This window comes from Enhydra lutris, unplaced genomic scaffold (genome assembly GCF_002288905.1).
Source record: "Enhydra lutris kenyoni isolate GAN:26980312 unplaced genomic scaffold, ASM228890v2 scaffoldscaffold9, whole genome shotgun sequence".
In the NCBI taxonomy this organism is placed as follows: Eukaryota; Metazoa; Chordata; class Mammalia; order Carnivora; family Mustelidae; genus Enhydra; species Enhydra lutris.
In genome coordinates, this window is record NW_019154093.1 from 15797762 (window position 1) to 15824452 (window position 26691).

At 37.6% G+C, this 26691-nt stretch overlaps 1 protein-coding gene across 1 annotated transcript in view; it reads right to left on the reverse strand.

The window, feature by feature from the left end:
- LOC111142986 (intracisternal A particle-promoted polypeptide) overlaps positions 1 to 26691 on the reverse strand; it is a 41562-nt gene that overhangs the window by 7371 nt on the left and 7500 nt on the right. Inside the window, exons 3-8 of the mRNA XM_022496363.1 lie at positions 25764 to 26195; positions 17245 to 17400; positions 16094 to 16261; positions 10751 to 10888; positions 10070 to 10192; positions 6125 to 6345 (exon numbers count right to left, since the gene is read on the reverse strand). Of these exons, the coding sequence (XP_022352071.1) occupies positions 6125 to 6345; positions 10070 to 10192; positions 10751 to 10888; positions 16094 to 16261; positions 17245 to 17400; positions 25764 to 26195 (1238 nt within the window). The remainder of the gene's footprint in view (positions 1 to 6124; positions 6346 to 10069; positions 10193 to 10750; positions 10889 to 16093; positions 16262 to 17244; positions 17401 to 25763; positions 26196 to 26691) is intronic.

Below are 26691 nucleotides of genomic sequence, written 5' to 3' on the forward strand. Positions count from 1 at the left end.
GGGAGGGGAAGAGGGTTGGGGGTTGAATTAATAATCAATTATGCCTTCATGATGAAGTCTCCATAAAAATCTCTATACTATGGTGTTCAGAGACCATCCAGGTTGGTGAACACATCCATGTGTCAGAAGGGTGTCACACCCCAAATTCTACAGAGACTCCTACACTCAAGACCTTTTGGACCTTGCCTTATATACCTCTTTATCTGGCTATCCATTTGAATCCTTTACAATAGACCACTTACACAGTGTTTGCCTGAGTTCTGTAAACCATTAGAGCAAATTATTGAACCTGAGGAAAGGATTATGGGAACCCCCAACTTGTAGCCAAGTCAGACAAGTGTAAATAAGTTAGTGGTTAACCTCAGGACCCACTACTTGAAACTGGTGTGTAAAGTGAGGGGTAATCTTTGAAACTGAGCTCTTAGCCTGTTGGGTTTTTAGGGTCAGAAATGAATTGACTTGAGGGTACCTAGTTGGTGAACATAAGAGAACTGGGAAACAGCTTGGTATGGAAAACACGCACATTTGGTGTCAAAAGTATTGTGACTAGAGAAACTGTTTTCCATTACAGGAGTTATAAACTGAACAATTCCCAGATCTCACACAAAGCTGGATGACATTCTAGTTTTGACTAGCCAAAATAAAGACACCTTGCTGAACAGCTAGGACATTCAATAGAGACATAAGAAGGGTCATTCTTTTAGTAGGAGACCTAAAGGAAACACTACTCTAGACCTTTCCTACAAAGCTTAAGAATATGTCTCAAAAGAATCAGTCTGATTCACAAATAATTTAGCTGCTTACCAAAAGTAAACTCAATACTCCCTAAAAGAAGAAATAAAATCCAAACACTCAGCAATGTAACATTCACTGTGTCCACCATCCAATCAGAAGTTACTAGAAATGTGGAAAAGCAGGAATAAGGTGACTCAAACAGGAAGAAAAAGTTCAACAGATACAGGTCCAAAAGTGATGGTGATAATAAGAACAACAGACAAGGACTTAAAAACAGATATTATAAATACGTTCAAGGACCTAAAGGAAAAGATGAACACAATGAGGGGAGAAATGGAAGACATTAAAAACAACCAAAAAGATCTTTTAGTGCTAAAAAATATATATATCTGAAATGAAAAATTCCCTAAATATAATTAGATACTGCATATTAGAAGTGAGACAGTGTAGATCAATGAACTTGAAAACACAGCAAAAGAAACCATCCAAACTGAAGCACAGAGAACAGAATTTCAGTTATGCAGGATGAATAAGTTCTAGAGATCTAATATAAAACATAGTGACTATAGTTCATAATACTATATTGTATACTTGAAATTTGGTAAGAAAGCAACTCTTACCACACATGAGAAAAGGAAAAGAGAACCTGAAACTAATACAATACTGTATGTTTAACTACACTGAAATTTTTTTAAAAATTAGAATGGCTAATAAAGACTTCAGTTAAGGGGCACCTGGGTGGCTCAGTGGGTTAAGCTTCTGCCTTCAGCTCGGGTCATGATCTCAGGGTCCTGGGATCGAGCCCCACATTGGACTCTCTGCTCAGCAGGGAGCCTGCTTCCTCCTCTCTCTCTGCCTGCCTCTCTGCCTGCTTGTGATCTCTCTGTCAAATAAATAAATAAAAAATCTTAAAAAAGACTTCAGTTAAAAAGTAAAAAAAGGGGCGCCTGGGTGGCTCAGTGGGTTAAAGCCTCTGCCTTCAGCTCAGGTCATGATCCCAGGGTCATGGATCGAGCTCCACATCAGGCTCTCTGCTCAGCAGGGAGCCTGTTTTCCCCCTCTCTCTCTGCCTGCCTCTCTGCCTACTTGTGATCTCTGTCTGTCAAATAAATAAACAAAATCTTAAAAAAAAAAAGTAAAAAAAAAGGAACAGGAAAATATAAGGTGATAAGTATGTTAATTAGGTTGATTTGGTAGTCATTTCACAACATATATCAAAACCTCACATTATACACTTTAAATCCAAACAATTTTTATCAAGTATACCTCAATGAAGCTGTAAAACAAAAATGAACTTAACCACAGAGAGAAGAAAGATGGGAGATCAAAATTAACAGAGCCTCAGTGACCTGTGGGACAATATTAAAGTGGTCTTACATGCATGTTATTGGAGTCTCAGAAAAAGAGCAGGAGAGTATCTGAGGAAATACGGCTGAAAACATTCATTTTCATGAAAGCTGTAATCCCACAGATTCAAGGAGTTCAATGAATTTCAAACAAATTAAACACAAAACTCCAAAAAAATACACAATAATCAAATTACTGGAATCCCATGATGAACAGAAAACTGTAAAAGCCTCCAAGGAAAAAAAGACACATTACGTATATATATATGGGAACAAGGATAAGAATGACTACTGACTTCCCATCAGTAATAGTGCAAGCAGATAATTAAACATCACCTTTTAGATGGTAGGGAAAAAATTTTATACTCAATAAAGTATCTTTCAAAAATGAAGGTGAAAAATAGTTTCAGAAAATGAACACTAAGAGAATAAATGCCAGCAGACCAGCACTAAGAGAACTATTAAAGGAAGTTCTTCATGCAAAGAGAAAACGTTATTAGATAGAAACTTACTTCTACAGAAAAGAATAGGACTAGGAATTATTAATATATGTATAATTATCAAAGACTTTCACAGTAACATTTAATTTTAAATATAACTGACTGTTAGGGTGCCTGGGTGGCTCAGTCAGTTAAGTGTCTGCCTTTGGCTCAGGCCATGATCCCAGGGTCCTGGGATCGAGCCCCACATCAGGCTCCCTGCTCATTGGGGAGCCCGCTTCTCCCTCTGCCTCTGCCATTCCCCATGTTTGTATTCTCTCTCTTGCTCACTGTCTCTAATAAATAAATAAGTAATCTAAAAGAGAGAGAGAGAGAGACAGAGAAAGCTAAAAATAAATAAAAATGGTTTAAAATTTAAAAAAGAAAAAGAATATGAAAATGAATATGATAATATTCAAAGATTGCCTTGATACAGTATATTTATAGTATAAATACATATAACGCACAATGTAAGCCCTACAGTAACCACTAAGAAAAAGGTGAAGTTATAGTTAATTGGATAATAAAAGAGAGAAAATGGAGTACTAAAACAGTCAATGTAAAGACAGAAAAGAGAGAAAAAAGGATCAAAGAATGAATTATACAAAGAGTAAAACTGCAAAACAGGAGTCTAAAAACCAACCATATCTCCAATTACATTACATACAAATAGGAAAAAATCTAAAGATTCCTTTTGAAAGTTGGAGATTGTCAACCTGGATAAAAAAAGAGATTACAACTGTATGTTATCTTACCAGAGATGCAGCTTGTAAAGATGTAGATAGATTTAAAGTGGGAGGAAAGAAAAAGAAGCACCATGCAAATAATCATCAAAAAATAGCTTGGCTACATCAATTAGTCAAATTAATATCAAAGTAGACTTAGGAACAAAGAATATTACCAAATATAAAGACAAATATTTCATGACTATGAAAGGATCAATTCATCAAGAAGACAATAATCTCAACTTGTACACACTTAATAACAGAGATTCAAAATATGTGCAGGGGGTGCCTGGGTGGCTCAGTGTGTTAGGCCTCTGTTTTCAGCTTGGGTCATGATCTCAGGGTCCTGGGATCGAGTCCCACATTGGACTCTCTGCTCGGCAGGGAGCCTGCTTCCCCCCTTCTCTCTCTCTGCCTGCCTCTCTGCCTACTTGTGATCTCTCTCTGTCAAATAAATAAATAAAATCTTAAAAAAAAAATTTACAGGGAAGGAAAAATTCTTCCTTTACTCTTAAGGCCTTCCAGCTGGACTAAGAATTAAATTCACATCAGACAGATTAACAAGAGAAAAAAAAGTTTTATTACTTACACACATAGGCCCAATAATGTAATTGAAACCTAAAGAAGTGAACAAAGCAGTTTTTATACTTTTTAGAGACAATAAATCTGTGGGGTATTGACAGGACAAAGGAAAAGTAACTTTAGGAGCTTAAACTAGTAAGGAATTCTAAAGAGAATTTGGGCTCTGATAATAACTTAGTAAACCAGTAACAAGGATCGTTTATATATTCTTCTTGGGTCTAAATTTCCTATCTGGGTGACACAGATGTCTTTTTACCTCCTGGTACAAGGAGGGTACCTTTCAAATAAGAGATTTATTTCCTGCTTTTAGGGGGACAGAGAAGGGTCAGAAAAGTCCTTGTATAGCCTGTCTCTTAAGTAACTTTTATTTAAAATCATCAATATGCCAGGGGCGCATGGGTGGCTCAGTCAGTTAAGCATCTGAATCTTGGTTTCAGCTTGGGTCATGATCTCAGGTTCCTGCAGTTGAGCCCTGTGATGGGATCCCGGCTCAGAGGGGAGTCTGTTTCTCTCCCACCAACCCTCCCCCTTCTTGAGTTCTCTCTCTCTAAAATAAATAAATAAATCTTAAAAAAAATAATAAAATAATCAAGATGCCAAAGTGGTACATTTTGGGGCAGCCTGCCCTTGGCTCTTCCTATACTTCCTATACTTGAAGATTTCAACAAGCTTTCTTAATAATTGACAAAACAATTGCACAAGTTAAAAAGAGTAGGGAAGACTTGAACAACACTAACCAATTTAACCTAACTGACATTAATAGAACACTACACTCAACAACAGCAGAATACAAATTCCTTTCAGGTGGACAAGGAACATTTACCAAGACAGAAATCATATAAAGTATGCTCTCTGGGGGCACCTGGGTGGCTTAGTGGGTTAAGCCTCTGCCTTCAGCTCAGGTCATGATCTCAGGAGCCTGGGATCGAGCCCCGCATCGGGCTCTCTGCTCAGCGGGGAGCCTGCTTCCCCTTCTCTCTCTGCCTGCCTCTCTGCCTACTTGTGATCTCTCTCTCTCTGTCAAATAAATGAATAAAATCTTTAAAAAAAAAAGTATGCTCTCTGATCACAATGGAATTAAATTAGAAATGAGTAATACAAAGATCTGGAAAGTCCCCAAATAGTTGGAAATTAAATAACGTACTTTTAAAAAAAAATTTATTTATTTATTTATTTGACAGAGAGAGAGAGAGAGAGACAGCAAGACCAGGAACACAAGCAGGGAAAGTAGGAGAGGGAGAAGCAGGCTTCCTGCCTTGCAGGGAGCCCGATGAAGGGCTCGATCCCAGGACCCTGGGATCATGACCTGAGCTGAAGGCAGACACTTAACAACTGAGCCACCCAGGCACCCTAAATAACATACTTTTAACAACTCACTGGTCAAAAAAGAAATTACCAGGGAAATTAGAAGATATTTAAAGATAAATGCTAATTAATATATAACCAAATACATAAGTAAATAAATAAAATACAACACATTAAAATGTGGAGGATGCACTTAAAGCAATGCTTGAAAATAATTTATAGTTTTAAATACATTGATTTTAGACCTTTCTTTTTTATAATGTATTTAAAGGTCTTAAATCAATCATTTAAGCTTCTACTTTAAGAATTTAGAAGAAAGGGCACCTGGGTGGCTCAGTGGGTTAAAGCTTCTGCCTTCCACTCAGGTCATGATCTCAGGGTCCTGGGATCGAGCCCCACATCGGGCTCTCTGCTCAGCGGGGAGCCTGCTTCTCCCCATCCCCTCTCTCTGCCTGCCTCTCTGCCTACTTGTGATCTCTGTCTGTCAAGTAAATAAATAAAACCTTAAAAAAAAAAAAAAGAATTTAGAAAAAAAGTACAAAATTTTTTTTTAAGATTTTATTTATTTATTTGACAGAGAGAAAGAGATCACAATTAGGCAGAGCGGCAGGCAGAGAGAGAAGAGGAAGCAGGCTCCCCGCTGAGCAGTGAGCCCGATGTGGGGGTCCATCCCATGACCCTGGGATCATGACCTGAGCCAAGGGCAGAGACTTTAACCCACTGAGCCACTCAGGTGCCCTGAAAAAAGTGCAAATTAAACAAAACAAAACAGAAGAAAAAAGATAGAGAAATCAATGAAACCGAAGATAGGCAATCAATAGAAAAAAACCTGTAACACCAAAGTTGGTTCTCTAAAAAGAAAAAAAAAACTACAAATGATCAATATCATGAATAAAAGAATGCACATCACAACAGAACAGGATATCAAAGCATTTGAAATTGTCCGACCTACCTCTTCGAAGGAATATTTTTCCACAGTATGAAGAGCATCCTGTGTCTCATTCCACCCTCCAACAGAATAGATACAGTCATTGAGTGCAGCCACACCAAGATAGGCTCTCCTGGTTCCCATTGGAGGAAGTGGAGACCAACGCTTAGAAAGTGGATCATACACTTCAAAAGAACGAAGCTCTATTCCTTCATTGCTGATGCCCCCAATTACATAAATTAAACCTGGAAACAGAATATTTTTATTCAGATGCTACAGAAAATAGAATGTAAATAATTATAAAACATAAGACTTATGATTTATGTCTGCTATGCTGAGACCATATTTAATGTAGGGCTCACATTATCCTTTAAGAGAGAAATTCGATTTCTGTCTGGTGTATCATAGCTCATATTTAAGCATGTTACAAAGAATTAGAGGTATGATTTAAAGTGGCATTTAAAATACCTATGTAGGGACGCCTGGGTGGCTCAGCTGGTTGAGCAGCTGCCTTCGGCTCGGGTCATGATCCCGGCGTCCTGGGATCGAGTCCCGCATCGGGCTCCTTGCTCGGCAGGGAGCCTGCTTCTCCCTCTGCCTCTGCCTGCCATTCTGTCTGCCTGTGCTCACTCTCTCTCCCTCTCTCTCTGACAAATAAATAAAATCTTTAAAAAAAAAAAAATTAAAAAAATAAAAAATAAAATACCTATGTAGTTCATTTGGTTAAGCATCCGACTCTTGATTTTGGCTCAGGTCATGATCTTGGGGTTGGGAGACTGAGTCTTTTGTTGTCATGTTCCATGCTCAGAATGGAGTCTGCTTAAGATTCTTTCCCTCTCCTTCTGCCCTTCCCCCATCCCCATGCACGTGCTCTCTCTCTAAAATAAATACAACTTAAAAAAAAAATAAGTGGCATTTGTTTTTCAAAGAACTTACAGTGCTATAACAAAACAGTCAGACATGGTTTTCCACCTTATTATCTACTTGATGACCTCAAGTTCCAGAATCAGTGCTAACATGACATAAAAAAGGAAAGGGAGAGGGATTTTCTTTCCCCTAAAAAAATACCATGCACTTAAACTGGGAATGATATAGCCTTATTTGGTGACAGCCTACCTGTTACTCAAATGGATATAGAGAATTGAATTCAAATTAGAATAGTTATATGGCAAGATTAAGGTATTCAGGATCATATCACTAGAGTACATTACAATGTAAGTCACTGTGAGTTGCTTATTATATTTGATTTGAAACTTGGGTTCTAGCTCCAGCTTTGCCAGTAACCAGCTGTGGGAAAAGATAATTCACAACCTTCCTGATCTTCTGCTTGCTCATCTATAAACAAAGGGATTAAAATAGATAATCTCCAAGATGCCTCTCTAGCTCAATGATTTTAGAAGGTACAATACTGTGATTTTTAAGAAATATGTATTTGGGGGACACCTGGGTGGGTGAGTTGGTTAAGCGGCTGCCTTTGGCTCGGGTCATGATCCCTGGGTCCTGGGATCCGGACCCATGTGGGGCTCCCCGGTCAACGGGAGTATGCTTCTTCCTCTCCCTTTGCCCCTCCTCCTGCTCATGCTATCTACCCTCCTCAAATAAATAAATAAAATAAAATTATGAAAAAAAGGAATATGTAGTTGGTCATTCAGATGACCAAAATACATTTCTCATCTATATATGGTTTTCATCCACAATTCCTTGCTCTCAGCAAGCTAAATCCTTGGAATTTCCAAAGTGTCCAGAATGAGAAGGGTGTCTTTTGTTATGTTAATGAGGCGACTTTGGGAAAGCACTTAAGGAATGGGGGGTAGTTGCCAAAGAAGTCAAACTTATGATTTGAGTGTGAGAACTTTCAGTCTCAGCCCCTGACCTCTGGGGAGAGATGTAGAGGTTGAATCAATCACCAATGGCCAATGATTTAACCACTTGTGCCTATGTATATAGTGAAGCCTCCATAAAAATCCAAAAGGATGGGGAGGGTATGTGCTATGGTGAATGCTGTGAAGTGTGTAAACCTGGCGATTCACAGACCTGTACCCCTGGGGATAAAAATATATTATATGTTTATAAAAAATAAAATAAAAAAAAATCCAAAAGGACAGGTTTGGGGTGCCTGGGTGTCTCAGTAGTTAAGTGTCTGCCTTTGGCTAAGGTCAGAATCCCAGTGTCCTGGGATCCAGCCCCGCATTGGGCACCATGTTCGGTGGGAAGCCTGCTTTTCCCTCTCCCACTCCCCCTGCTTGTGTTCCCTCTCGTTCTGTCTCTCTATGTCAAATAAATAAATAAAATTAAAAGAAAAAAAAAAGACAACTCATTAAAAAAAAAAGGACAGGGTTTGGAGAGCTTCTGGGTTGGTGAGTATATGGCGATGTGGGAACAGTGGTGTATCTGGAGAGGGAGGGCATGAAAACTCTGTGCTCCTTTTGTATAACTTGACTTTGCATCTCTTCCATCTAGCTGCTCCTGTGTTATGTCATTTTAGTAGTAACATTTTCTCTGAGTTCTGTGAGCTACCCTAGCAAATTAATTGAAGCTGAAGAGGAGGGACCACTGGAATCTCTGATTTATGGCCTGTCACTCCAAAGCACAGGTAATAATAGCCTGGGGAGGATGAGTGTTGTAGGATTGATGTGGAATTTGATGCTATCTCCAGGTATGTGTACACAGTATTAGAGTTGAATTGAATTCTCCAACACCTAGGTGGTATTCTGAGAACCTCTTCTTGTTAGTAGAAGAGAAACCAGCCCCTACCCCCATGCTGAAAACTAAGTCTCAGAACACTTAATTTATATGAGAAGATAAAAATCATAAATATAAAACAATTAGAGAACACTATAGTATTACACAACAGGATATATTCTGTACCATGTAACTTGAACACTTAAATTCTAGTGGAAATCTGAGAAGGTACTCACAAAGCAGAAAGAACTTGAGCTGGGAATAGCAGATCGAGTTGTTTTAACAAGGAGCACACTGCTCACTAGTCTACAGGTACATATAAATCTGCTCTCCAATCTGGACCAAGAATCCAGTTCTATTTGACAATGCTTACCAACTACTTCTCAGGGTATAGTAGACAATTAAAATAACGTTTGTACACCATTTTAATATGTGGTACAACATTTTTTAAAAAAGATTTTATTCATCTATTTGACAGAGAGATCACAAGTAGGCAAAGAGGCAGGAAGAGAGAGAGGGGGAAGCAGGCTCCCCGTCAAGCAGAGAGCCTGATACGGGGCTCAATCCCAGGACCCTTAGATCACGACCCGAGCTGAAGGCAGAGGCTCAACCCACTGAGCCACCCAGCACCCTATGGTACAACATTTTTCCAATTTGTCATAGCATTATATTCTGTGTGGACTGAATCACAATGTGCCCTGTAAGAAAACACTGAAAATGCCAAAATAAGAGACAGTGAAGATTGTTTTTTATATCCTCATCCTAACTTAGAAATACTTACTAAGGACTGTATGGGAGAGAAAGTGACAAAGATGGACGAAGGTTCAAATGCTTATTTTCCTAGTCACGTCTTCGGCTCATTTGTAATTTTTAATTCTTCTTTTGTTTATTTTGGAAAAAAATGATTATTTTGGCAATACAGATATAAAGATATAAGAGAGTAAAACATATAAAATGTTTAAAATAATACGTCCATACTGTTAGTGTCAATCAGTCAATTCTAACAGACATAAAACATAGTTTTGTGAAAATAAAGGCTCAAGCTTAGTTTTTCAAAAAATATATTTTTAGGGGAAAAAAAGGATGGCACCTGGGTGGCTCAGTCAGTTAAGCATCTGACTCTTGCTTCAGTTCAGGTCATGATCTCAGGGTTGTGAGACTGAGCCCTATACTGGGCTCCGTGCTGGGCATGGAGCCCGCTTCGGATTCTCTTCTCTCCCTCTTCTCCTTCCCCTCCCCCCCAAAAATAAAATACACTTTCAGAAAAAAATTTTTAGAAAGCAATACCTTGCATTTCACAACACCCGAAGTAGTAGCGTGACATAGCCATGTTGCCAACTACTTCCCACTTATTTTCATCAGGATCAAATCGTTCAATGGTGTTACCTATCTCTGCTCCAACCCATCCACCTGTAACCAAAAAGAAAAATGTCATTTCTGGATAAAGAAATCTTATCTATGAAAAATACCTTAGAAAGCATCTAATCTGGCAACTTTATAATGTGAATGATAATCATATGTACCAGAGGGGTTATTTGTCTAAGATCATACAAAAAGTTGGAATCTGACTATAAAACTTGGATCTTAACTCTGACTAGTTTTCATCAGAGATTTAAAAAAAACAAAACAAAATAAAAACAAAAGCTCATCATGTTGCTTAGGAAATAAGGTATTTTGCAAAACTACCTTTTGAAACAACTTCTGCACATTCAGAATGGCTATCCTAATCATGAGATTTAATTAGTCAGCTGAAGTGCTTCACTGGACATCTTACTACACTTTATCTCCATCTCCTTCTAAGAGATCCATACTTGACAATATTCCCCAAGTAACTCAAACTTGAAAATTAAAATTTATAAAGCTGAAAAGACATAAGTTTCTTGTGGGAGGGAAGAAAAATGTCTAAAGTAACTAGAATCTAAGAATTTAAATAATACCAGATATCCTTAAACTGAAAAGCATAATTACCCAAAGCATAGATAGCCCCATAACACACACACACTCCCAAACCACAGCGGGGGTGATTCATTGAAGCTACAGTTGTCCACTGTTTAGTAACTGGATCATAGCATTCAGTACAGTCAAAAATCATTGAATCCTTTTCACCTGAGTTAAATAAAAGAGACATATCAGAAGGTTTAATAATAATGCTAATAGCCTAGAACCATAATACAATCAATATTCAGTAGCATTCCACGTTATCAGAAACTCAACTATTAAGTCTGATTTTATGCTATTCATTAAAATTAGTTTGCCCAGTATTATTATAAATCAATAGCACTATCATTTATTAAAGCCCATTTAATGAAGCAAGGCATCATTTTCCTATTATTTCTAATTTTGCCACCCAAATAATCCATGTAATTTTTGAGGATAAAATTTGTACTTTAACACTTCTATGTTTTTTCTTGTATTAGTTTGGATACCTGGCTCTGGTATAATTTGAATTTTAATCCAATCCTTACCTAGTAACAAAGAGAAAATAAAAATAAAAATTTCTAAAAAGGTACCACTTAAAATAGAATTTTAAAATAGACTATACCTAGAAGTCAGTCTAATCAAAGATTGTACAAAACCTCTGGCATATAGAATTTATAAACTTCATTTAGGTAAAATTTTAAATTAAGGAAAAGCTAAATAAATGAGATATATCATGTTCATGAATTAGAAGAGTGAATGTATAGATGGTTATCCCCAATCTGATTTATAGATTTAACATAATCCCAATTTGAAACACAAAAAAAATTGTGTTAAAATACAAGTAACATAAGATTTACCATCTTAACCATTTTTAAGTGTAGAGTTCAGTGATGTTAAACACATTCATATTTTTGTGTAGCCATGCCACTATCCACTCCCCAAATTCTCTACATCTTATAAAACTGCAATACTATTCTGATTCAAACGATAACTCCCCATTCTCTCCTCCCCAGCCCCAGACAGCCACCACTATACTTTCTGTCTTTTATGATTTTGATTAATGTACCTCATATAAGTGAAATCATACTTTATTGTTATTTATTTTTTCCAACTAACATTTTTAATTTAAATTCAATTAATTAACATATATTATTGGTTTCAGAGGTAGAGGTCAGTGATTTGTCAGTCTTATATAATACCCAGTGCTCATTATATCACATACCCCCCTTAATGTCCATCACCCAGTTACCCTAACACCTCACCCCTCTCCCTTCCAGCAGCCCTCAGTTTGTTTCCTATGCTTAAAAGTCTCTTATGGTTTGTCTCCCTCTCTGATTTCATCTTGTTTTATTTTTTCCTCTCTTCCCCTATGACCCTCTGTTTTGTTTCCTAAATTCCACATATGAATGAGATCATATGATAATTGTCTTTCTCTGATTGACTGATTTCACTTAGCATAATACTCTCTGGGTTCCATCCACATCATTGTGAACAGCAAGATTTCATTTTTTTATGGCTGAGTAGTAGTCCATCGTCACACATTATTTTTAAAAACAGATTTGACAGAAGAAAACAGATTTGATGAACTGGCTCTAAAATTTATATGGAAGTACATAGGACCCAGAATAGCCAAGCACTCTCACACAATAGTAATAGTAAGGGAAGAAACTGTCCTATCAGATAAGCTTATCAGAATTAAAACAGAGCTATAGTGGGGTGCCTGGGTGGCTCAGATGGTTTAGAGTCTCCTTCAGCTCAGGTCATGATCTCCAGGTCCTGGGATGGAGCCTCACATCGGGTTCCCAGCTCAGCAGGGAGTCTGCTTCTCCCTCTCCCTTTGCCTCTCCCTCTTTCTGTCTCTGTCTCTCTCTCAAATGAATAAAAAACAAACAAACAAACAAAACAGAGCTATAGTAATTAAGATAGCAATACACAGAGAGACCAAAACAGAAAAGAAATTCTAGAAACAGATACCCACATATATGATTACCTGATATATGACGAAGTTTGCTCTGCACAGCAATAGGCAAATAAAAGCTTTTTATATTGAGATAATTGGTTACATATACAAGGAAAAGATGAAACTGGTTCCCTACTCCTATTATCTCAATTCCAGGCAGATTACAGACATACATTTAGTTCTAAAACTAAAATTTTAGAGAACAATAAAGGTATATATCATCATGACTTTGTAGTAGAGAAGGATTTCTTTAAAAAGATATAAGAAACCATAAAGGGAAAATAAATAACAGAGTTAGCCCCATTAAAATGAAAAATATGTTTATCAAAAGATATAATAAAGGAAAAAAAGATACTTCTTAAAAAAAAAAAAAGAAAAGAAAAGGGGGCACCTGGGTGGCTCAGTCCTTAAGCCTCTGCCTTAAGCTCAGGTCATGATCCCAGGGTCCTGGGATCAAGCCCCGGATTAGGCTCCCTGCTCAGCGGAGGGAAGCCTGCTTCTCCCTCTCCCACTCCCCCTGCTTGTGTTCCCTCTCTCACTGTCTCTCTCTCCAAATAAATAAATAAAATCTTTAAAAAAAATACCATAAAGAGAGTGAAAGATGAAGCAGCAGAGTTGCAAAAAGTATTTGCGGCACATATAATTTTATGAGGGCCTAGAATCCTGAACATATAAAACTACAGTGCAGAAAAGAATCAGCACAGCAGGCCTGAGAATTCCTAACCTTAGAAAGGCCTGCTTGCAAGATTGACCCTTGGCTGGAGTCTGGGAACAGAGCTCGCAAACAATTCCCTACACTGATATAAAAATTTCTCTAAATAATAAGAGTGGCTTTTGGCAGTAATAAAAATGTTCTGGAATTAAACAGTGGTAATAGTTGTACAATTTTGTAAATATGCTAAAAATCACTGAACCATATACTTCAAATGGTGAATTTTATGGTATGTGAATTATATCTTAATTTTCAAAAATAGTATTTAGAATATTAACCCAGATATGTATGTATGTAGAAGGAAATAAACCAAGTATTGTGATTATCTCTGGGCGATATGATCGGAGTATGGGTGATTATTACTTTTTTATATGCTTCAATTTCAGCAAAATTTTCTATCACAAACCTGAATTACTTTGATAATAAAAATCGTCTTAACATTATACATTATAAAATATCTTAGGATAGCAATGTTAATAGTATTAATAATAGTAGGTCGAGTTGGGGCACCTAGCTGACTCAGTTGATAGAGCATATGGCTCTGCACCTCAGTCATGAATTTAAGCCATACATTGAATGTGGAGCCTATTTAGAATAATAAATAAATAAATAAATAAATAAAAGTTGGTGAAGTCATAGCATTTTTTTTTTTAAAGATTTTATTTATTTCTTTGACAGGCAGAGATCACGAACAGGCAGAGAGGCAGGCAGAGAGAGAGGAGGAAGCAGGCTCCCTGCTGAGCAGAGAGCCCGACTTGGGGATCGATCCCAGGACCCTGGGATCATGACCCAAGCCGAAGGCAGAGGCTTTAACCCACTGAGCCACCTAGGTGCCCCCAAGTCATAGCATTTTTGAAGGGTGCTCCTAAGTATTTCTGTGGCATCAGGAAAAGGGACAAATATATATGAAAGTGTCACACAGGACACTGTGACCCTATGTTAAACAGGAGCATTCATGCATTGAAACTATCCATAACTGCCAAAATGTATATAAAAAGAGCTATTAGTGTTCTAGTCAAAGATTATATAGAATTATGGTCTTTATGCTGACAGAAAGTTTTTGCTTAAACTCTCATTTCTTTGTTGGGACTTTTAGATTCAACAGGGCATTTATTGATTTAATAAAGAGGTAGAGGGAGAGGGACAGGTAGACTCTGCACTGAGCAGAGACCAATGTGGGACTCAACCTCACGACCGTGAGATCATGACCTAAGCCAAAATCAAGAGTTGGCTGCTTAACCATCTGAGCCACTCAGCTGCCTCTTAATGAACTGTTTTTAGCAACAATTATGTTCTCTCCAAAAGAGAAATAAAAACCAAATATTCTCCATCTCTCTCTCTCATTTTAAGCTGATAGTATCATAGTTGAAAAATAATAATAACATTTTCAAGAGGTATCTGGGTAGCTCAGCCGGTTAAGGGACCAAATTTGGTTTCGGCTCAGGTTGGTGATCTCAGGGTAGTGAGATCATGCCCTACCCTGGGCTCAGCACTGAGTCTGCCTAAGATTCTCCCTATCCTTCTGCTTCCCCCTGTCCCACCTGCTAGTGATCTCTCTCTCAAATAATAAATAAATATTAAAAAAAATATTTTTGATATATAACTTCTTGTGTTTTAGACTAACCCATAGAAATAAGGCATAAAGATTAGTTGTAAGGGTTAGAGATGACCTATCTAGGCTTGTTGCTACAAACACAAATTATCCAGAAGTAAATACTGATATAAAAGTGTTACCGCCGGGGCGCCTGGGGGGCTCAGTGGGTTAAGCCTCTGCCTTTGGCCCAGGTCATGGTCTCAGGGTCCTGGGATTGAGCCCCACATCAGGCTCTGTGCTCAGCAGGGAGCCTTCTTCCCCCTCTCTCTCTCTGCCTGCCTCTCTGCCTACTTGTGATCTCTCTCTCTCTGTCAAATAAATAAATAAAATCTTAAAAAAAAAAAAAAGTGGGGGCGCCTGGGCGGCTCAGTGGGTTAAAAGCCTCTGCCTTCGGCTCAGGTCATGATCCCAGGGTCCTAGGATCGAGCCCCACATCGAGCCCCACATCGAACCCCACATTGGGCTCTCTGCTCCGCAGGGAGCCTGCTTCCTCCTCTCTCTCTCTGCCTGCCTCTCTGCCTACTTGTGATCTCTGTCAAGTAAATAAATAAAATCTTTAAAAAAAAAAAGTGTTAGCATTTATTTCTCTTTAGATTCTCCTCTGATATTTAGTTCCCTCCAACATCCAAAACTCCTTTTATTTAATTTTATTAATCATTTTATAATTCATAATAATAGTTTCAGAAAACACAGTGATTTCAATCAAGAAACATATCCCAAAGACTAGGTGACTTAGTTTTTATAGATCTGACTATCCTGGTAACTATGTTAATTAAAAATTATTTGTAATACAACTTCTAGTATGTGAAATTAAATTTCAAAATTAAAATAATTTTTATCACAAACATTGACCTAAATTTTGGTTCCCCATTTTATAAACAACTTTTCAACGAAACCAAACCTAAATATTCTGCCTTGGGATAAATCATAGTATCCCCCTGGTCTGAAACATTCAATATCTTCTGTTTCCTTTTTCTTCGTTTCATTAATTTATTCATTAAATATTTATTAAGGACAACCATATATATGCATACCCCATAGTACCTAGAAATATATATAAGTATTTATATTTACAGGTATTTACAGGTAGCGACTAATGAGAGAAAAAAGACATTCCATTATTACCTCCAATAGCGTAAACCATCCCTCCCAGAACTGCTACTCCTAGCCCGCATCGAGCCTGATGAAGTGAAGACACAGTGGTCCAGTACTGGCTAAAGGTGTCAAAACGCTCTACACAGCTGAGGGCTCTGCTATCACTCCAACGACCCCCCTGCAACCGAGTATACCCGCCTGAATGAAGGAAAGGAGATAAACAGCGAATCACTTACTGCTAAATATGTAAATGAAAGTAATGAGAAAAATCTAGCCCTCTACTTCTAGACATTTAATCCATAATTACTTCATAGCAAAGAAAAAGTACTTTAGAGCTTGCCATGTATACGAATATTCTTATATGCTCCAAGTCCTGAAAGATGATGGCTTAAATGCAATGACGTCAACCAGCATTCTACCACCTGGTTTTGGTCATAAAATGTTAGATAAAACATAAAAGGAGCTGGTTATCTGTCTAGTTAGGAAGTCTCATTATGACTTCTATTAGTATATTTTTCAATTAAAAATAGTGAGTTGAACAGCACATAACATCAGTAAAAAAACTGTAGCATGCACTAAAAAAGTTACATATTTATATATTATAGCATACATAAACTTACACATATAATTATCTACAGATGATAAATTATGTTATGAATATATGAAAATATGCATATAAATTTGGATAATCTGTCTATATATACTTCACATATTAATGAGACTTACTGCTTTTTAAAATAAAAAAGATGTTTTAATATGTTCTCCTGATACTTCTGTGGATTATCCTATCCACCCACACTTTAGCGACCACTGGTTCCTATTACCCCAAATCATCTAAGATGCCATGAATAGTTAAAAATGTTGAGATTTTCCCTATTTTTCACTAGAATTCACATTTTTAACTTTTAAAGCAGTATTTCGTAAGTCAGTTATTTGACAATAATTGGACAATCTAAGAACCCAACAATTTGGATCACAGAATAATAGATGTCAAATAAATAGCTATTTATTCTTAGATGTATCCACTGTATAAAACACAATTAATTTTTAGCCTATATGTGAAATTAAATATGCCTATTTGACACACTTGCATATTCTGATGTGTAAAATAATAACAAAATATTAAAGGTTTTAATCCTAAAAATAAAGATTATTTGCGTCACCTTTTAAAAGATTCTCACCTACTGCATACAGGTACTTTCTTGCTTTCTTCCGAGGCCGAACCTTGGATGTGTGCAGAAAACTACAAAACTTGTTTTCTTTGGGAGATTTGCACACCTCACAGTACTCTTTCAAAAGTGTTTGCAACGCAACGCGAAGATTAAAATCAGATACTCCTAAAGCAAGTTTGACAAGATACTGTTTTAATCAACTTTTAAATAAATATTGAAAAGACATGTTCCCATAAAGATAGAACATATTTATCAAAAAATATAAAAACTCATCATCAAGCAATGGTGATTGTTTCCCACAATACCAAATATTATTTTTCTCATTGTTACTAAAGAATAAACTTTCCAGGCGCCTGGGTGGCTCAGTGGGTTAAGCCGCTGCCTTCGGCTCAGGTCATGATCTCAGGGTCCTGGTATCGAGTCCCGCATCGGGCTCTCTGCTCAGCCAAGAGCCTGCTTTCCTCTCTCTCTCTCTCTCTCTGTCTGCCTCTCTGCCTACTTGTGATCTCTGTCAAATAAATAAATATTAAAAAAAAAAAGAATAAACTTTCCTTAAATCAAAGATTGTTTTTAACAATATGCTTCATAATACCTAATTTAAAAACACATGTGTGAGGATTTCTAAACAAAGATGGCAAGGTAAAACAGGATCATGATTATCCAACAAAACGGAAAAATAAAATAGCCCCATATTCTATACTTACGGCTTAATAACAGAAAGATATAAAATTATGTCACATAATTTAAAAAATGATAGTCAAATCAAGAAACAAAAGATTCTAGTGGGATGAGGTCCATCTCCCAAAGAGACTTTGAGTAGACTCTTCCTGCTCAAGGATGCTTAGCTGAGGTGAAGTGGGGATGAAAGTCAACCTATGTCCCACTTGCCAATCCATAAGACCTGGCCCCTTGAGAGGGACTATTTTCTAATTGACACAAAAGCACCATACATGCTAGCAAGGAACTGTCTCCAAGCTTTGTTCCTATATCCCAGAAGCAATATTGAGGAAGAAAGGTCAATTAACCAAATCTTGAGAATTCTCCCTAATGACTAAGAATTTGGAAAGGTAGAAGGAGCAGGTAAGAAGCAGAACTGAGAAGTCAAAGGAAAAACCATTACAGGAAATCCTTTACAGGACCATTGAGGTAAAGACAGAATCACCATGGCTTGCCATCTAACAGGGCACAGTTAGATGTCCACACTAATGAGACATATCTTTAGCTGGGTTAAGTAAGCCCTGACACAAAATCAATAATAGGATTTTAGGGAGAGCTCAGAGTCCAGGTCCCTAAGCAAATATCTAAGCCTAAGCAGATCTCTGTTCTTCCACCACCTTCATACCTCAGTCTAGAAAGAAGTGGCAAGAACACAACACAGTCCTCAAATTCTAGCTGGAAGTTACACTAAGGTAGAAAGGGTGTCAAGGAGAATTAGCTCTTCCATTATCAGAGTAAACTGGTTTGAAGAGAGTAGCCCATGTTATACATGAGCAATATACCAATAAGTAACAATAGCACTATTAAAATATACCCCAGGAAAAAGAGGAGAAATAATTCATTCTGGAATAAAACATTAGCCACAAACACAAACAGACTTCCCATACATGATTCACAGCATGTGAAGAATTACTTAAAATTTTAGAATTACTTAATCAATTATTTAGAATTAATTAATTATTTAGAATTACTTAAAAATACAGATCTGGGGTGCCTGACTGGCTCAGGTGGTAAAGCATGTGACTCTCAACCTCGGGGTTATGAGTTTAAGCCCCACGCTGGACGTTGAGCCTATTTAAAATAAAAATTGAAAAAAAAAAAACATATAGAGATCCTATTTAAAAAAAAACTCAAAGCGGGGTTCCTGGGTGGTTCAGTGGCTTGAAGCCTCTGCCTTCAGCTCAGGTCATGATCCCAGAGTCCTGGGATCGAGTCCCGCACCGGGCTCTCTGCTCAGTGGGGAGCCTGCTTCCTCCTCTCTCTCTCTCTCTCTCTCTCTCTCTCTGCCTGCCTCTCTGCCTACTTGTGATCTCTGTCTGTCAAATAAATAAAATCTTAAAAAAAAAAAAACCCAAAACCAAAAAAACTCAAAGGCAGAATTAGATGCTTTGCTAAGGAAACAAAGTGAGAACTTGAAATGACAGTATTACAGACTTAATAAATTAGAAACAAGAAACACAATAGACATGATGAAAAATCAAACCATCAATTTAAAGACTTGAGAAAACAGCTGTGAATACAGAGCAAAGGAAAATATTTTAACATTAGAGGATGGTAAATATGAGAGTCAATGAAGTTCCAATAAAATGATGAAGACCGGAGCTCCTGGGTGGCTCAGTCAGTAAAGCGTCTGACTCTTGATTTCAGTTCAGGTCATGATATCAGGGTCTTGGGATCAAGTCCCGTGTTGGGCTCCAAGCTCAGCGGGGAGTCTGCTTGAGATCCTCTCTCCTCTTCCTCTGCTTGGCCCCTCCCACCGCCCCACTACTTGAGTGCATGCATGTGTGTACACTCTCTCTCAGTAAATAAATACTTTTTTTTTTTTTAGATTTTATTTATTTGAGAGGGAGAGAAAGAGAATGCAAATGAGAGCACAACAGCAGGGGGAGGGAGAAGCAGGTTCCCCGCTGAGCAGGGAGCCAGGCGAGGGGCTCAATCCCAGGACTCTGGGATCATGACCTGAGACGAAGGCACTTAACCAACTGAACCACCCAGGCATCCCTAAATAAATAAATCTTAAGAAAAAAAAGAATATTATGCCCAGGGCACCTAGGTGGCTCAGTCAATTAAGCAATTGACTCTGGATTTCAGCTTAGGTCATGATCTCAGGCTCATGAAATCCAGCCCCACGTCAGGGGTATGAGGTTCATCTCTTCTTTCTTGGGTCTTCTCTTTATATGCACAGGTGTCCAGCACCTAGCTGGCCAAAGTGAGGGTTGATGGTTTTCACCAAGCTGCTGTATCTCTCTGGTAGAAGAGTCAGAGAGATTCCAATTGTTATGATTTAAAGCTGAAACTATGACACTTCTGCTGAAATAGCACCTATAGGTAATGCCCACATTCGTGTTTCTTAATGCCAATGAAAGGGTGCAGGTGGGAAGGCTGGAGGTGGAGGGTTAAGGAGTATCAGGTTAAGCTGCAGAATGAGAAAAATCTGGGTTCAAGTTCAGGCCTTACCATTTACTAAGTATGTGATAGGATCAAACTACATAATCTCTCGGACTTCAGTTTCTTTATCTGTAAAATGGAAATGACCAATAGTGAAACCTACTTTCTATACTGTGAGAAATGGTGGCAAGTGGGTGGCTCAGTCATTTAAGCCTTGGACTCCTGATTTCAGCTCAGGTCATGATTCCGTGGGTTGTGAGGCTGAGCATTGAGTTGGGCTCCTCGCCCAGCGAGGATTCTGTTTGTGATCCTCTTTCTCCCTCTGTCCCTCCCCCTGCTAGTAGGCATATGCACATGCTTGTTTTTTCTCTCTCTTTCAAATAAATAAATAAAAATCTTAAGGAAAAAAAAAAAAAGATGGGGTGCCTGGGTGGCTCAGTTGTTAAGCATCTGCCTTCAGCTCAGGTCATGATCCCAGGGTCCTGGGATGGAGCCCCACATTGGGCTCCCTGCTCAGCAGGAAGCCTGCTTCTCCTTCTCCCTCTCCCCCTGCTTGTGTTCCCTCTCTTGCTCTGTCTCTCTCTGTCAAATAAATAAATAAATAAATAAACTTAAAAAAAATATTATGCCCATCCATGGAGTGTCTGACTGGCTCATTTGATAGAGCACACAACTCTTGATCTCAGGTTTGTTAAGTCTGAGACTCATGTTGGGTGTAGAGATTACTTTTTTTTCCCCCCAAGATTTTACTATTTTTTATTTGACAGAGAGAGCACAAGCAGGGTGAGTGTCAGAGGTAGAGGGAGAAGCAGGCGCCCCAGTGAGCAGGGAACCCAATGCAGGGCTGGAGCCCAATGCAGAGCTCAATTCCAGGACCCTGGGATCATGACTTGAGCTAAAGGCACATGCTTACCTGACAGAGCCACCCAAATTTTTAAAATCTTAAAAAAAAAAAATGATTATACCCATCCAAATTGCTGTTAACTTAAAAAAGCTACAGGCAGAAATTCTCAATATGAAAAAATTTAGGAAATACAGTAATCATGAACTTTTCTTTAAAAAAGTACTTGATGATGAAATCCAGCCAACCAAAAGACAAGTCAAAAAAGAAAATTTGGGAATAAAAAGACTGAAAAACTGGTAGACAGCATCAAATTCATTTCAATACAGAACAAAAGCACAGAGCTAGGGAAATCATGATTGAAAAAAAAAATCTATATAAAGGTATAAACCTTGAAGCACCTGGGTAGCTCAGTCGTTAAGCACTGCCTTCAGCTCAGGTCATGATCCCGGGGTCCTGGAATTGAGTCCTGCATTGGGCTCCAGCCCTGCATTGGGTTCCCTGCTCACTGGGGAGCCTGCTTCTCCCTCTCCTACTCCCCCTGCTTGTGTTCCCTCTCTTGCTGTGTCTCTTCTCTGTCAAATAAATAAAATCTTTAAAAATAAATAAATAAAGGTATAAACCTTGAATGGTGGCATAGGAAGAAAACTAACAATGCTAATTACCTTATTTTTCTTAATGAGTCTATACTGTTTAAAATTTAATTTAAAAAAAAATTATCTATTTGACAGAGAGAGAGAGACACAAGCAGGGGAAGTGGGAGAGGGAGAAGCAGGCTTCCTGCTGAGCAGAGAGCCTGAAGGGGGGCTTGATCCCAGGATCCTGGGATCATGACCTGAGCCCAAGGCAGACGCTTGATGACTGAGCCACCCAGGCGTCCCTATACTGTTAAAAATTTAAACACAAAACACTATATGTTTAAATATACTGGAATTAAAATGAAAAATAATAAATAAAAATAAAACTGAAACACAAATGAAACTTTTATTTCATCTTTTAATGACTTTCATCTTTTGTCCTGAACTCGATAAGAACTTTTTAAAATGAGTGTTTCTTGAGATGAAGAAACATTCATCAGAAATTAGTTACTACTTCAGTTTCTTCATTAATTTTTAATGAGAGTTAAGCACACTTTTTGTATTATAAATAGTATGTACAGAATGATTCTTACATTTTTTTCTGTTTATCCATCCAACCATACATCCACCCATCATCCATCCTCCTATATAGATACCTAGAATGATGTTTAATAATGTTAATTATAACTGGTTATTTCTGGGTAGTGGACTTTGGGGGAATTTGTTGTTTTATTACACTTTATTACCTAAACATTTATAAGAGGATATACAATTTTTAGAAAGTAGTCATTCTCTAAAATGGCAAGAAAGAGATGTTATCATTTAGTTAGTACTATTGAATTGCCTCAATTATTCCAGTGATAAATACGAAAAACATACACCAGGGGGGAAATCTACATATTTCACATAACATAATTTAACCATTTCTTTCTTTCTTTTTTTTTTTAAAGATTTTATTTATTTATTTGACACAGAGAAAGAGAGATCACACAAGTACACAGAGAGCAGGCAGAGGGGGAAGGGGAAGCAGGCTCCTTGCTGAGCAGATGCGGGGCTTGATCCCAGGACCCTGAGACCATGACCTGAGCCCAAGGCAGAGGCTTAACCCACTGAGCCACCCAGGTGCCCTCTTTTTTTTTTTTAAGATTTAATTTATTTGACAGAGAGCGAGAGAGCACAAGTAGGGGGAGCAGCAGACAGAGGGAGAGGGAGAAGCAGGCTTCCCGCCAAGCAGGGAGCCCGATGCAGGGCTTGATCCCAGGATCCTGGGACCATGACCTGGGCTGAAGGCAGAAACTTAACGACTGAGCCACCCAGGAGCCCCAATTTAACCATTTCTATTAAGTCTTTTGCTCTCTGAATTTTGTGGTAGAGTCTCATTATTTTTCTACATAAATGGCCAGCTTTTTCTCTAATATGATCAAAAAGAAAAAGTTTCAAAGTTGAAATATTTTAAAATCTTTTTAAAAAAATCCTCCATTTCCATCTCTCTGACTCCTTGCAGCTTTACTCCAAGAAATACCTTTAGCTGACAACTAATTGGGCATGCTTAATAAAGCAGTACAGATTTGAATATTATAAGACTAAAAAGCTATAGGAAAAGAAGCCCCAATTCTAGGTAACTTTCCCTTGCTCCTAGCAAAGGAACTTTCCTATAACACTGTATCTACAGAACTTGGGAAAAGACAACTCAACCATGAAAGCTTTTGTCCCACTCCTAAATTCTCATATGATTCAAGCAAAAATGTATTTGGATAATTTCTCTCTTCTTATTTTAGCATTTAAATATAGTCAGTCTTGGGGCGCCTGTGTGGCCCAGTGGGTTAAGCCTCCGCCTCTGGCTTAGGTCATGATCTCAGGGTCCTGGGATTGAGCCTTTCATTAGGCTTTCTGCTCAGCAGGGAGGCTGCTTCCCTTCTCTCTCTGCCTACTTGTGATGTCTCTCTGTCAAATTAATAAAATCTTTAAAAAAAAAAAAAAAGCCTCTGCCTTTGGGTCTGGTTCTGAGTTCAGATTCCTGGGATTGAGCCCGCATCAGGCTCTCTGTTCAATGGGGAGCCTGCTTCCCTCACCTCCACCTCTGCCTCTCTGCCTACTTGTGATCTCTGTCTGTCAAATAAAAATCTAAAAATAAATAAATTAATTAAATCAGTCTTCATTGTTTGTGGATTCCTTATTTATGAATACAGCTACTCATTAAAATGCATTTGTAACCCAAATTAACACTCATGGTGTTTTCCTAGTCATTCATAGACATGCTGCAGAGTAGAAAAAAATTAGAATCACCTGACATACATGTTTCTAGGTAGGAACTAAACAAGATGACACTTTGCCTCATATTTCAGCTCTCATATTATAAATAAGTGTCCTTTTCACAGTCTCTTTAGTGCTGTGGTTTTCATATTTTTGGGCTTTTTCTTGGTGATATTGTTGAAAATGACCCCACCCATACTGTTGAAGTACTATCTAGTGTTCCCGATTGCAAGAAGCCTGTGATGCGCTTTATGGAGTAAATGCATGTATTTGGTTTCATTCAGGCACGGGTTATAGTGCTATTGGCTAGGAGTTCAATGTTATGAGTATATATATTAAATTAAGTATATATATATTAAGTATATATATTAAATAAGGTGTTTTTGATAGAAACACACATAAAACAATGTTATGTATTGATCAGGTGGCAAAAATACTGTGATTTACATAAGTATTTCCCTTAGGAACAATGTCTCAGTATTTGCCAATGCAGTGTTTGTGGCAACTTTATAGAACATAACTACTGTGAACAATAAAAATTGATTGAGTAATATATATGCATTAATAAAAAGACATCACTCAGAAAAGAAAAAAAAGACATCACTCGGAAAAAAAAAGATATCACTCAGAAAAACCCATCAAATTCTATTATACACTGTTAAGAGTAGAAAAAAATGAAAAACCCACATTAAATATAATTCCTTCACAGAATTATACCTTTAATGCTAATAGTGTATTTAATTGATATGAAGATCATTTGTAACTTTCTAAAGTTTCAGTGCATGACAAGAGCAAGAGCTTCAAATCTTGAAACCAGGTCTAAGGTAGTTTGTAAAAATACATTTAAATCTGTGGTGCCTGGTTGGCTCAGTCAGTAGGCCATATGACTCTTGATCTTGGGGTTGTGGGTTCAAGCCCCACAATAGGTATAGAGAGTGCTTAAAAACAAAATCTTAACCAATTAATTAATAATAATTAATATATTATATCTATATATGTATATATAATTTTTCTAGTAGAAAAATTAACACTATTCATACTATGATGAAAAGTATTTTCAGAGTTTAGTACCTAAAGACAATTCAAAGGCTACTTAGAAGCTATGATATTGGGGCACCTGGGTGGCTCAGTGCGTTAAAGCCTCTGCCTTCGGCTCAGGTCATGATCTCAGGGTCCTGGGATCGAGCCCCACATCAGGCTCTCTGCTCGGCGGGGAGCCTGCTTCCCCCTCTCTCTCTGCCTGCCTCTCTGCCTACTTGTAATCTCTGTCAAATAAATAAATAAAATCTTTGGGAAAAAAAAAAGAAGCTATGATATTATAGCAATATAAAATTAAGTTTATAATGAGGAGATGTACAGAATTTATTGAGTTTGGGCTTTGTTTTTAGCATATGAATTTTCCTCATGTGTCAGGTTTTGTTATAATTTTTAGAGGAATAAGAAGAAATCTTACACTGAAATAATCAGTACTATCAAAAACAGCAGTGGTATTTTAGGCCTGTCAATAATTTTATCTATAATTCTAATCTCCCTTAGTATTTAAACTCAAGAAAGGTATGTCAGAATTTGATTAAAATAATGGGTAGAAATACTGAAATACTACTATCTGCAAAACACAAAAGTTGTATCTCACATATAGTAATAATTCAATAAATGTCCATTATTGAACTGAAAAATGAAAACATTATCACATTTCAAATAGAGAGAAAGCCACTGGATATTCACGCATTTGATATGCAAAAAAAATTTACCTTCTATGTACTTTAAAAGCCTCTGAGGAGGTAATAAAGGGAATCGAATTGGTTCTAGCACTTCCACCACATGTTTTCTTCTTTTTCCCAGGTCCTTCAGAATCCATTGCATAGAAGCTAAGAAGACCTGGTATTCATCCTCGATACTGAGCTCTTCGCTTCGCAAAATTTTGATCAGTTGATCTTTTGTAAGCGCTAGGAACTCCTCCCCACTGTGAACCTCCAAGAAATGGACATGAATGTAGTTTTCTGTGAATTCCAAAAGATCATGGCAGGCAATTTGCTCAGAGAACTGAAAGATTCCAATGCAGTTCAATGGATCAACTTGTCCTTTTAGAAATTCACAGCACAGATTAACAACTTCAGTCAACTGTAGCATGTCTGCCGCAACAATGAGCTCCTGGACATTATTCACACCTATGTTCACTATACCTAGGGAAGTAGGGAGACAAAATAACCAACAAAGTAAAAACAAACATTTGACTTATATTAAAAAAGCATTATATTTAATTCCACTGATAAAGCTTAGTATTTGGTGAGTAGATAGATCCTAAGTAAAAAGGCAACAAAGGATTTGTAGAAAGAGCACAAAACTTAAATGATGATACCTAACATTTATGGAACACTTATAATGGACAGAAACATTAACTGTTTCATACATTTATTTAACTGTCACTACAACCCATATAATAGTGTTATTATTTTTCCTTTTTCTATCAATTAAACAGAAATAGAAAGTTTATTTACTTTATTATACATTTAAAAAATGTTTTTAGGGGCACCTGGGTGGCTCAGTGGGTTAAAGCCTCTGCCCAGGTCATAATCCTGGGGTCCTGGCATCGAGCCCTGCGTCCAGCTCTCTGCTCAGCAGGGAGCCTGCTTCCTCCTCTCTCTCTGCCTGCCTCTCTGCCCACTTGTAATTTCTGTC